The sequence below is a fragment of the Pipra filicauda genome, unplaced genomic scaffold, assembly GCF_003945595.2.
Source record: "Pipra filicauda isolate LSUMZ 115617 unplaced genomic scaffold, ASM394559v2 scaffold191_size1418713_pilon, whole genome shotgun sequence".
Lineage (NCBI taxonomy): Eukaryota > Metazoa > Chordata > Aves > Passeriformes > Pipridae > Pipra > Pipra filicauda.
Window position 1 is genome coordinate 670444 of NW_024104300.1, and position 13782 is coordinate 684225.

Genomic DNA, 13782 nt, shown 5'->3' on the forward strand with positions numbered 1-13782 from the left:
ATATTGCACTAGAAAGGAAGCACTGGGGTGGTACAGTATCTCCACGAAAAGGTTAATTGAAAACAGCTATGAGTCACTTCGAAAAGGTGTGTTCAGCTACCCACAAAAAAAAACTTTGGGGAATTCACTGACTGCAGTGAATTAACAGCTAATATACAAAGCTGATCCCAGGTTATAGATGTCCTGGGAGATACTAAACATGCATCGGGGGTGCGTCTGAAAAAGAGAAATAAAAAGGGCCTATGAATTCAAATAATAAAATTTTATTTGAACTTTTGCCCAGAATTTAAATAAAACCTGAAGTGTTCCCTTTACTAGATATTCAAGCAGCTTGGCTATCTTTTGTCTTAATTTTTCTTAATTCCTCTGAACTTTCGTACTTCCTCATTTTTTCCTAAGCTGCAACAGCATTGCTACAAGAATGGCTTTACAGCACTTCTTGTTCATTCTGAAAGAAAAGATACTGTGAACCTAGCAAAAAAAAAATTTATTATTGATGCTTTCTCCAAATATTCAGACCCAAAGAGTGTAATGTCATGAGACTGTACAAACAGAACAAAGGAATTTTCAGATGCATTAAAGGAAGCTATTGATAAAAGGCTACTCTTCCGTGTTTTCACAAAATCAAGCAAGAAAGAACAAGCAGTTTGTCTGACTTTTGGAAAATTCAAATAAGCATCAGAAAACTTTGAAAACCATATTCAATCTCTGAGCAGTTTTTGTTTGTGGGGCTTTTTTAGACGCACACATTTGCCTGGAGCGTATTTTAACAAGTCTTCAATTTTTTTTGTGATTCCATACATACTACTTAAAAAGACATGGCTCCACTGCAGGAAGCAGAATAGCAACAGCTGAGGAGCTAGACTATAGTGTTCTGTGCCAGCCAGGCTCTGAGGTCATGGTGAATCTTCCCCTGTTGTGCGAAGTTCCATACTGAACGCTTTTACAGGAATAAGGTAAAAAAAGAGCACTTCGAGTGTACTAATATCTTGGCATCTGTTAACACAATTGATAAGTAGCTAACATGGTCAGGCATTTAAAATGAGAACTTTACGATGCAGTGTAACTGTATTATCTACTATTGCAAGCAAAGGGTTTGTCCCAAGCTCAGAGAAAAAAAAAAAGGAGGAAAACAAAGGAAAAAGGTTCAAACTTCAGAGCCATTTACAGAAATCAATGCAAGTCAATAAGAAGAGGAATCCTACAGCAGTCTTCGAAAGCTGAGGAACACAAATGGAATGAAACTCTCATAAACTCTGAGAGTTATCATAAGAGAAGTGGAGCAAAGCCCTAAGCAACATATACTTGTAATTCCCAGTAGTGTTATCCAACCGAGACTCACATACCTGAGCCAAATAATTTCCCTGTAAAAGAAGTCACTGTTCTGTAAATAGTATGCAGCATACTTTTCAATATTTCCTTGTCTTCGCAATTAAGCCAGTATCCGAAGACAATACAGAAGAGCTCTGAAAGTGTCTTTTGTCCACATGCCAACTTCACGTACCCATTTTTGTGTTCCTCTGCAGTGTGAGTCAACACGTTCAGTGACAGGACAAGCAGTAATGGGTACAGACTGAAATAGAGGAAATTTCATTAAATGTAAGGGGGGAAAAAAATGTACTCAAGGTGATTGAACACTGGCACACACTGCCTAGAGAGGTTTTGCAGCCTCCACCCTCGGAGATATTCAATTCTAGCTGGCCACAGCAGCTTACCCTGCTTTGAACAGTGTTGGACTAGTAGGCACTCTCAGAGTGCCCACCAGCCTCTGTTGGGTTCTGTAGCAAGTCAGTACAAGCCTCCAGAAGAAGCCTCTGCTGACAGTCGTTTCCCTATAAGCCTTTTTCCTAGCTAGAGATTACACAAGGGACCTCATCTCTACCAGGAATACCTTCAATCTACTATCCATGTCACCACCTATATTGTTTAAGAACTGTTTGTTTTTTAGCATCCAGTTTTCTAGCATGCCTACCCTCAACATTTCCTCAAATGGTGATCAAAACCAAGCACATATGTACTTCATAGTAAATGATGCTTAAATCATTGGAGAACTGGGGCCACTCAAAAATAGGTAGGTAGGTAGGTAGATAGATAGATAAGACAGATAGAGGCTGGCTATAACTATTCTTTAACATAGGCTAGCTTTGCTATTCTTTGGTCCTTTTCATTCTTTCTATTCGGTCCCCACATCTGATTACTTCTTCACTCTGATTTCAGGTAAGCGTATCATTATGATGATCTACCTTCTCCCCCACCTCTCATTTCTCTCATTCTCCTATTTCCTCCTACATCCAATCTCATTTTTCTCTAAAATTCTCCATGGACTAAGCCACAATTTGCCCTCACAAAGTAATGCATTCCCAAAACAGTGTGACCTGCATTATGGGCAAAAGTTCATATAAAAACAGGTGAGTGTTCACCCTTTGCACATAAAAAACTAAGGGAGAAACTCTGGGCTCTGTAAAATAAAGAGTTAATTCCAGAGGGGCACTTCCGATGCAGAGCCAATCAAAAACTTAATAACACCTCTGCGAAATTCCATATTTAATAGGCCAGAGGAGAAGTTGTTGGGGTAGTTGGAATTAGAGATCACGAGGAGAGAGGGTGGCCTAGGGGCCCCAAGCCCGAGGGTAGCGAGAGGTAGTGGGATTGATGCCACATTCTCCACCAAAAATGTGGTGGTTTTAGCCCCCAAAAAGCCAATTTTCAAGCGCCCACAATTTGCTCCAATGTGAGAGAAGTTTTCAGACAGGTACAACTCAGCATAGGGGAATTGTATTAAAATTTATTACTAACACAAGAAATACTATAGAACAATATATCTATACAACAATCCTATCTCTCCTGTGGTAAAACAATATATTTGCATAGACCATCCTCCTTTCCCCCCATAAAGTCCAGAAGGAAAGAAGAAGTAGTCTTTTTCACTTTAAAGGCAGCACAGTCTCTCCTTTTTAAGGCAGCAGTTCCAATTTGTCACAGCTGGAAAATCTCTCTTTCTCTTCATTAGAATGTGGGGGGTCTCTCACCCCTACTTGGCCCCTCAATTCCAAATCAAGGGTCTCACCCATGGACTGCGAGCAGCGACAAAACTCACCTCACCAATGGTCATACCATGGAGGGTAGGAAGTTAAAGCTTAAAGTCTTTGTTCTCTGTTCCATGGAAGTCCCTGTCCCTGGGCATCAAGCTCCCCGGGTCAGAACGTTTTGGGGGTTTTTGGTTCAGTTCTTACCCTGCAAATGTTCCAGCAGACTTTTTCTGCTCTGTCTTGGTTGCAAGCATCAGCTTGGCTGCATCGTGGGGGGGGCTATCCCCCATCTCCTTCGTTTCAGCTGCCCTGGTCCAAACCTCACACAGTGCATCTCCGGTCTCCCTCTGCCCATCTCTCTCTTACTGCTTCGGTCTGTGTAATTGCTGCTGCTGCTGCTGTGGGTCCGCAGAGGCTCGCTCCATTGCAAGTTCTCTCCCAGCTGGACGGCCCCTTGTCTCTCCGGCCGGTTCCAGATGGCCGCTGGCACCGTCTGGGCCACTCCAGGCCTGCTCCGCTCCCTGCTGTGTTTTGCTGCTGCTGCTGGCACTGCAGGTCCCCTCCCTGGGCCGCAGGGCCCAGCCAGCCTCACCACCCCACCCCCTCAGGGAGGGAAGGCAGCAAGGCCATCTGGGAAACTCCTGGTGAGTTTCTCTCTCGCTCTCTGGCTGCTGCATATTCTGGCCAGGGGCCCAGCTCAGCCCCAGCCGCTCCAATGCCACGCCAGGTCACCCTTTACGCCTGGTCAAGGGGAAGAGGGGCCTGGCCCCCCATGGGGGGGCCCACCGGCCCCTCTGCTGTCTCCTGCTTCTAATTTCCAACTAGGCCAACAAGCCTTCTCTTCCAGTCTATGAAATATGGTAATTTCACAGAGGTGTACTGCAGCTTTCTATTGGCTCTGCATCGGAAACTCACTTGGGATTAACCATTTCCAGCCCCAGAGGGAGGCTGGACGAGTCAAACTACGACACTTCATAAATCCTTTTTCATAGATGAGGCATGTCATCCATTGCTTGTTCCTATTACAGAAACAGAGCTACATTCCTCTCTTGTATCTTGCCCTTCGGTTTGGACTCAGGAAAAACAGCAGCAGACCAAAACAGACATCTGAGACCTAGAGACCAAATTTTATACTCTAAAAATGCCCAATAGTATGTTCTGATAGGGTGACATGGACCCAGTACAATGCTTAAGAAACAATGCTTTTTTATTTACTGGAACACAAGAGAATGGTGGCTTAAATATCTTAAGGTCTTTGTAAAATCCTTTACGCAAAATTACTTTCATGGATCAGTTAATACAAACTTTCATTCTTTAAAAGTACTTAATAAAAATGTGCTTCTTCAAAGTAAGGTACTTAAAAGTATTAACAACTCCATCTTCCAAATGTTCATGTAGTAAAGTAATATTACTGCCCCCATTAAAAAAATGGTGCACCTAAGACAGACAATTTGTATGATCTGCCCATGACTGCAGGGATTAGAATGACAGTGTCAAATAATAAAAACAGCTCCTTGTGTGTGGTTCAGATGAGCAATATCATCATTGCCTTTACATTGTCTACTCACTAAAAATACTGTAGATTTGAGCACATTCATGTTTCTCTACATCTGATTTTATGACACTGACTCATATGAATTGATCTCTCTTTTATATTCTGCTCATTGACTAAATAATGGAATGTTCTAAAGACACTAAAGGACTGACACCCACAGAATTGGCATTTAGGTAGGCACAACACAGCACAAAAGCACTTCTATAGGTATAAATGAAAACTCAAAAAGGTCAGTATTTCAGTGACTTGAGGAAAGTCAAACAGTGTGTTCCCAAGCTACAAACTGTTCTTCTGAATTATTTGTCAAACAAGGCAAAATTGTCCAGGAAGCCATTACTGCTAGAAGTTTATTGCAGACCAATTTGAACATTAGATGACAGCTGTCAAACTGCAGGTTTTTGCGGAAGATAAAAGCTTCTATTTTGTAATCGGTATAGAATTAAAAGGAGTAAAAGTGTTAGCATATTAACGGCATTTCACCCTTCTCCTACTCTATAAGCAAGCCAATTGATTAAGCCAGACATGTGATGCATGAGTTAATAATAAACAGAACAGCTCTCCCTTTTCCCATATCAGTACTTCAAACCACTCAGAGTCATCTAAACTCTCCTAAATCTGAATTTTTCAACCACCAATGTGAATGAAGCAGGGTTTTTTTTTAAGTAGTTTGGAATCAGTCCCTCGCCAACAAGAAGTCAAACAAAATGTATTAAAGCAGAAAAGCAATGACCATTTGCTATATGCTTACAGACAAGCAAGATGGGAAAAATGTTTCTTGATGGCCCTAAAAATACAGCCAAAAGAATATGCAAAAGCCTGAATAAATGGTTACGTGTCTGACATAACGGTAAAGCACTCCACTTTCACCTACACAGCACTGTATTTGAAGTCATGTAAATATGGGTAAATGAGGGTTAAAGTCTTTTGGTCATTATGTCACATCATTGTGTCAGAATGACAATACTGCTTTGTAAGGAGGCTCTTATCTTGGTTTTTTACAGTGTTTCTTAGCCAAACTAAAATACGGTAAGACAGTTGAGAAATATGCAGCAAATGAGATGAGTTCCAAGCTGCCTTCCTGCGTGTTTCTTTTGGGCCAAAACTCAAAATGTAACAAGAGTTTACAAGCAAATAGAATATAGTGAATGACATACAAAGAAGAAAAAACATTCCTGGACTATCAGTGTACTTCTGTTGGAATAACTAGTGCCTTTATTTAAAAGTTTTCAAGGACATTCAGGGTTCAGTGCAGAAGTTACAGAAATCACCTGAGAGAAAAAGCTATCAAGAAGTAGGAGAAAATACAGTTTCAACCTTGGCAGGTTAAACACATGGGTGTGTTCCTAACTTTTAATCAGCTTGATGAAAGAGAACAGCACCCTCCTTGAGAGGCCAAATTTTAAATTTACACTCAAAAAAGACAAGAAGTAGCTAGCAAGGACTTGAAGGAAATGTAGTATTTTGGGGTGTCCTAAAAGGGACAGTTTTCTTTCTTAGATCAACCTGTACAATCTCATAACTTAATGACAGAAAGGCAAATTTCTGTACCCTGAATTGCACAGACTTGCAACATTTTGAAAGGGGTGAAGCATTCATAGTCAGGACTTACATTTAGACATGGTAGGTAGTTCAGAGAGTGCTCGAGGAAGGAGAAGCACCTTTCAAAGCATTACACCCAAGCCCACAGACAGGATAACTGGCACTGCCTAAGTATAATGCGAATTTCAGACTATTTGTTCTCTCACCTTTGCACTTTGCACTACAGCACACAGCTCAAAGCACTGACAGAAACTTCCTACAAACACAGAAATGAAAACTTCTCTCACCCCACATGGATTAAGTACACAGATTTTCCTCTACTTCTGTCAAATGCTATTTGTTAACTTCTTAAAAGACAAAAGGTGCTGCTTTGGATAAGAGTGGCTTCCCTTCCCTTTCTGATTTTGGTAAAACCTACACAAACTCTATTTATCTCTACAGTAAGGCTGCTGTGATAATACTGTTGTCCGTAACAACCCACTTCCAACTTCCCTAGCAAGCAAGGAGCAGCAACGATACTGCCCTGTCACTGGAATAGAGACATATTGTGCTAAAATTTACTACAGTTCAAATAAACAAAAATGTTTCCATCCTTTTAACTGAATGATGGTGTTCTGAAGTTTATCCATTAATTTACTTTCCATCAGTTTCCTCTATACTTCCATTCATGCTCAGTGGCTTTATTAACATTTGCAAACTGTCTATTGGGCTGGTTATGCTGCAACCATTTGATTACTTATATTGAGTTTTCAACATGGAAAGTAGAATAAAACAGGACTAGAATTACTCTTCCACAAATCCTCTCAGGGAGTTCACAAACACTCCCTTGCCCTCTCTACTTCAGCTCCCTTGTTATTTTTCAGTTTCATAAGCTGGTTAGATGGAGTCAGAAACACACACAAAACTGTACGAGCTGTCTTGGCAGCTTTCATTGAATTCCCACCATGAGCACTTTCATATCCCCCAGCAAGCAAGCCAAAGTGTTTTGTAAGAGCAACTCACAAGTCTTAACAAATGCATTTAAGAAATTAACTGAAGCTTGCACCATTTATGCTGCATCTTGCAAGGGTCTAAAAACCTCATCTCCAGATTCAAGGAACGAAAAGCAGCTTTTCATACAAAGCTGTTGTCAAACAGCTCTGTATAAGAAGGTGTTTAAAATGTACACAAGCAGCGAAATAGAATTATGTTTCACCAGTTACTCTGACCAATTCTGCAACAGAAGTTGGGAAGTCTAGCACAACGTGAGAGCTTTTTCTACTCACCCTATTTTAAGTCTCTTCTAGTACCGATCAAAGATCTGTTCTATACTAATACTGTTCCCAAAGTCAATAATCAGAAACTCCTATCTTCTCTAGCTCTAAAAGACAGACTAAAAAGAAGCAAGGCAAGAATTAAAACAATTGCTTGCTTCAAACAGGACAATCCAACTTCAATCAGAATACAGAACATCACAAACAAAATGTTTACATTTTGTTACTGGTGGTGAATGAGTGCTTTGCTTGCCCTCCTTACCAGTAAAAATACTCTATGACTACAATTTGGAAAGATAACTGAGTGAAATTAACATATACCAACTTATTCTCTTACCTTAGATATACCAAATGAATAGACAAAAGTAAAAAAAAAAATAATTTTCATACAACTCTTCGAGAGATCTTAATAAAAGATTGATCAGTACTGCCAAAGAACTAGAAGCTCCCAGAGGACCTGATACTCTCTAACACATAAAGTGGACACTTTTCTGCTCTGTCCGGTAAGGAAAAGAAGACAACGGGGAATGTGAGCTCTGTGGCAGGCTGAGCAGCTCCTCAGCATGACCAGTGCTTCTAGGTATGGGCAGCTCTGAGGCAGCATAGCTCAGACACAACTGCCTGCTCCACATCTCTTTCTGGGGACTGTTATCACTGTCAGTCCCACATTCCAACTACGCTCGAGCTCTTCAAGTGCAGAAGAACTCAGCAAGGACACAGTCTAAGAAGTGGGCAGATGATGCCCATGTAAAAGATGGGACCAATTGGCATTTAAAAACATGAGGTGTAAAACAATGTTTACAGAAGCTACAGATGCCTGCTGAGAACCTCAATGAGATGAAAATTTCATCCCTCACATTTCCTATGGCACAGACAGTGCTGATTGGGTATACAGACATTTCTTTTTCTGATTTTCAGTGGTACATTTTTTCCACATACATGGTTGCATGTAAAATACCATTGGTGCCAGTCTGACTGCTCCAGTTACTGAGTAACTATTTGGGGTTTTTCTCCAAACTGCTTGCTAAAGAAGGGTGGGAAGACTCTTAATGACAAGGCGTCCGAAGTGACCATGTTGTGTTCTCAGAAGGTAACAGAAAAATGAAGCACAGCCTTTCATGCATTTCTGCTTGATATAACTCAGGAAGTTACTTCTTATGAATACAAAATAGTTATTAATTTTGGAGAGGACTTTTAATCTTGTTTTATAAATATTTTCCGTGGCAATCTGGATATTTCACTCCTTCCCATCTCCCTGTTAAGACTGTTTATTAAACTACCACTACAGCACATTGTCTTTATGCAGTTTGGATTAATTTTGCTGTCACTAAATTCAATTGCAAATGATTCAAGGAGTTCTCAGGTAGCTGGCTAGATCCTTTTATTTACAAATTCCAAGACACACATTTTAAATGTATTCTGCTGACCAATAATGATCAAAAAAACCCCTTCTTGTCACCTTTGCCTTATTTTTTTCTCATGTTCGAACACACCATGTTGTTTATATGAATTCTCAACATACGCTGCAGGTTTTTCAGAGCAGGTAATATTTTCTTATTAGTCTGGGTACTGCATATCTATAAAAATCTAATCTCAGGTCAATTCAGTAATACTGATAATGATAAAAAGGGAGAGAGAGTTTCTGGGACTTTGGACTATGGATAAATCCACAGTGTGAAGCTGAGGTGTGAATGCACACTTTGGAGAAGTCTGAGGTCCATTTAAGGGACACGTGAAAGTCACTCCCTTCTAATGAAACATTAAAGAGTTATTTGTAGCTCACAGTGACATTTCACCATTACCACACATACCATGACTGTAATTAATTTTTGAAGGGGTGTACCTGAACTGTAAACTCATTTTACTGATTTTCCTAACCATCACTGGTCAGATTTAAAAATAATATATATGAGATTGCTGCCTTTTCATTATTTCATATAGTCATTTCCACAAAATATATCCTTATGAAAATATGATCTACATGGACAATTCTGCAACAAAGAACTACTCAGGTCAAATTTACTGATTAGGCAAGTGCATTATTTTTGTGAGAAGAGTTGCACCTTAAGATATTAAAAAACTAATAGCATCCTGGAAGGTAATTTAACACTACCACACAAAACAGAACTTTGTGCATTCTCCCTCAGGGTAGAGTTTACTTCCTAGTTTCTCCAATAGCATTGAAATATTTAATGCACATCTGGAAAAACCTAACAAGTATTCAGTTTTAAAGAACTAACAACAGACAGTTCTCATTGTTTCTCTCAGTTAGCTTCCACCTACTTCAGCTCTGTAAATGCAATTCAGAAAGCCTCAAACACAAGTAAAATTTACGCTGAACTGTTGTTCAGTCACAGAAAGTTTTTTCTAGCCTTCCACCAAAACTGCAGCTCTATCCTGCTGACTTTGTGTTGTTATGCAGAGTATATCAAAATGACTGTCCTCTTCTTATGCTACCCCAAAGAGCAGAGACTGTATCGTATCAGGAGGTGAAAGACAACGTTACCATCCCAGCAAGCTGATACGCACCGACTACATTTCTGTTGTGCTCAAATTTCATTTGTTCTGGGAAATCTACTCTAAACAGAATACAAGAACACATAATATACAGTAGATATCTCTGAAAAGATCACTTGCCAAGAGCACATAAGGATTACCGAAATATACATCCATGTGGTACTATGCCATAACCACAGTTGAGAGGAAGTACATGAGGTTAACAGAAGATTAGTCACCACATTCTCCACAGACCCTCATCTACGCATATTAAGAACAAAACTTCATCTCCTTTAGTACACAGTGGTCTTTTTAAATACCATTTCACTCACATCAGCAGTCACAGACTGATGACATCAGTAAAATAATATGGTAACAGAGTTGTTGCAGGTACCTCTGTGTTATATATACCTCCATCTGGCTGTAAAATAAATAAATGAATAAACAAAGGGCTGAGATTTCCCTCTTTCACAGGGACATGAGTACTCGCCACTCCCTCCAGATGATACTCCCCAAGAAGCACAACAAAATACATCTGTCAGAATCTGACAGGATCCACTGCAAATGCACCTTCCACTCTTGTCATTGTTTCCTCTTGAATCACCTTAACGCGACATTGTCGTATTGTCTTGTGTTGTACCTCTGACATACAGCATAGATCCTCATCAAACTGTTATTATCAAACTTGTAGCAAAATAAATTTCATTTCCTGTCTTCTTCCTACCTACACTGTCTTGAGAAATATTTTACTCCAGGAAGTGTCTCAGGGGGATTTGCAGAAGGCGGCAGAGAAATGGGATTTGTCATAAGAACAAAAGAGAAAAAATATTTATCATCCAAAATTCTACACTCTGTCTACATCTACCTCTGCCCTTACTTACCTGATGAATAAAAAAAATATTAAATGTGATGGCATTTAATGTAGCTATTTTGACTGCTCCCAGAACAACCACCTATAGTATCAACTCCTACAACCCACAACAGTTCTGGAAGGTATAAAAAAACCCCCCGCTTACCTTTCATTCCAAACTTGGAGTGTCTTCCAAACTTCAGAATAATGAGTGTTATTACTAAGCCAGTGCACACCAATGCTGCAATTCCCACTACAACATACACCTAAAAAAGAAGAGGACACAAACAGAACTGCTTGTTTTGCACTTGTAAACTACCTTCAAAGATATCCAGCACAGATTCAGATTAATCCAGTTAGGAAAAGAGATTCATTTCAACTGGGAACTCAGATCAAATAGTACAGAAAACAGACTCTTGCTGAGGTTTCTTCTATTCTGCAGGGAGCAGAGATTCAGATAGCTATAAGAACACCTTTTTCAACATCCTACACATTCAAGGCAGGTGGGAGGGAGCATACATCACCCCTTTCCCTTCCAGCAGAGTGGTACGTTACAAGAAAAGTGGCATGTTACACGTAACAAAAGCACATAGGAAAAAAAATTTACTGTGAAGATGGTTGAATACTGGTACAAATTACCTGGAGTGGCTGGGAAGCCTCCATCACTGGTGACATCAAAACCAGAGAGGACACACCCATGAGGATCCATGCTGGCCCCACTTTGATTAAAGGCTTCGACCAGCGGATTTTCACAGATCCCTCCTTTCTCACCTCAGCAGTTCAATGACTCCAGTATCAGATGAGACAAGACTGTTTTGGATCCTCCCAGTTTTTAGCACAGTGTCCCAGCTCACAGTTTGCTCTCTGTTTCATGAATGCACACACCCCACTGTTTGCTGCTTTGAAGAGTCACTGGTAGAGGGAGGCTGCAATGTCAACCAGGCTGGTAACCCACTATCAGTTTCCAACATTTCAGTTCAGGAAAGCATGAGAGGCAAGGCAGCAAAGGAGGAGGCCTATACCAATTCAGCCACTTTTACTAAAATCTATTACATACCAATAAAACAAGAAATCATGTTTTAAAAACATACAATTAGATTTTGAAAGTTCGTTGCAGCACATCCTTTCTCTAAGGAGAAGCTGACTCCAGGACTGGTATTCAAACAACAATCTTCAAGTTACCTTGCATGTCTTTGTTTTGTAAATGAAGAGCTGCTCTCCTTAACTAAAAATTAAATGCAAAGTCTTAGGCTAAAAAAATTACAGTTAAATTGTTCAGAAAAGTAAGAAATAAAATAACAGTTTTACTTGAACTGAAAATTGATTCACTCTTTCAAAAAAATGGGGGGAGGACATGAGTGGGGAGCACTGATTGTTCTTTTTTTTTTTTCCTTTTTTCCTGAGTTTTGATCACAACACACTAATAGTTATAGTGTTCTGGTAGCTCAGGGTCCTGTTACAGTGTCTGCAGCTTCGTGAGTTTTATAGCCAGGAAGTTCACAAAAATCATAGATCAGGAAACACCACATATACTTACAGTGATGCTATCTTCATTCTCTTTGTTGGAAACATCCGTGGAAGTGATTTGATTACTGTTATTTGTGGCATCTCCAAGATCATTAGGCGTGGTTTCATACTCTTAAGAAAGGAAAAAGGGTTGCTTTTATAATTTCGTCACTTTGGAGGGGAAATGGTTTTCATTATTTCTGCTTTGTAAGATGGTAAGGTCACTATCAATTTTGGGACTTTGAGCTCTTTGGAAACAACCCATAATTGCTAATGAAGCTGGAATGTTCTGGGGGGAATCACTATAGCATATAACTGAACAAATGTGCTGTGACTGACAAACATGAAAAGAGAAGCAATCTACATCATAATGTGTATTCCTACTGGAAACACTAGAGTTAAACGAGAACTCCATCCAGAGAGCTATTTTAACACACTTCTGAATTCCCATTAAAAATGAAAGACTGCCCTCTACACTGAGCCCTTGCATTCTGTCAAATATAGGACAGTCTCAGAAATTAGTTCGGGCACTTTTGTTTAGCTGATGAACTCGGCAGATGAGTTTCTAGCTAGTTTTATGAGTATCAAATGGGAAATAGCTGGTTTTATTTGTTTAATAAATAATAAAAAACCTCTGTTGCGTGCACAGGGGTCACCATTTACCATTGCTGTCATACAGGTAATCCTTTAAAAATTCAAGTGCCTGAACCTGTATGAAGAAATTTATTGACTTATCAAAATAATTCCACTGATAGGGCTGCAGGGGTAAATCCAGAACCATTCCATACAAAGAATGAACATGGTTTAATTATTTATAATAATTTTAAAATGAAACACAAATATATAGTTCATGATTTCCTGACAAAATCATTCAAATGAGATAAAAACAATCAAATAGTAATATATGTTAAGAGAAACATGCATTAAAATAAAATTAAAAATGCATATATTTTGTATTTACTTTTGGAAACACACTAAACATTTCAATTTCATGACTGTAATGTGTGCAGATGAAAGAAACAAGGGGTAATAACTGCACCTATTACAAAACGCACCTCCAGCATTGTAATTTAAGTTTGCAATTCACTGGGTATTTCTTTACATGTTTGGATTAAAATTAGTGCCATAAGCCTACAGATGAAATTTTAATTATGAAATTGAAAAAGCAGAGCACAGAGGCACAGCTCTTGCTAATTAGAGATGCAGGAGCTCTTCTGATCACAGAGCTGCTGCTGAGCAAGTACAGGGAACGCTTGCACCCCAGCAGAGGTATTCTCCTTTAGTTCCAAAGGCCAGTTTGGAGAGCTCAGCTGGCAGTGCTAGCAAGACGTTGCACTGGGCTTTTGATCTTCAAGAACACACTTACTTTCTGCAAGGCACTAGCAGGCTGCAGACTTTTTTGATAGAGGAAGCTATCAGCTACCTCTGGCATCAGTGCTATAGTCAGCAGAGTCAGGATGTCTAAACAACTCACATATTCTATTTTGGCTCTAAACTATACATGCCAATGCACAGGACTCTTTCAAGCCAAAATACATTTTAAATATACAGAGT

At 39.6% G+C, this 13782-nt stretch overlaps 1 protein-coding gene across 13 annotated transcripts in view; it reads right to left on the reverse strand.

Annotated features, from left to right (window-relative positions):
• The window catches only part of NTRK2 (neurotrophic receptor tyrosine kinase 2), a 204569-nt gene that overhangs the window by 133176 nt on the left and 57611 nt on the right, over positions 1 to 13782 (reverse strand). For 12 of the 13 annotated variants that reach the window (XM_027731830.2, XM_027731832.2, XM_027731833.2 and 9 more), the window contains exons 10-11: positions 12260 to 12360; positions 10889 to 10988 (exon numbers count right to left, since the gene is read on the reverse strand). In XM_027731830.2, the coding sequence (XP_027587631.1) occupies positions 10889 to 10988; positions 12260 to 12360 (201 nt within the window). Of the gene's footprint in view, positions 1 to 1313; positions 1574 to 10888; positions 10989 to 12259; positions 12361 to 13782 lie in introns of those variants that run through there. The other variant, XM_027731838.2, reaches the window with a different exon arrangement.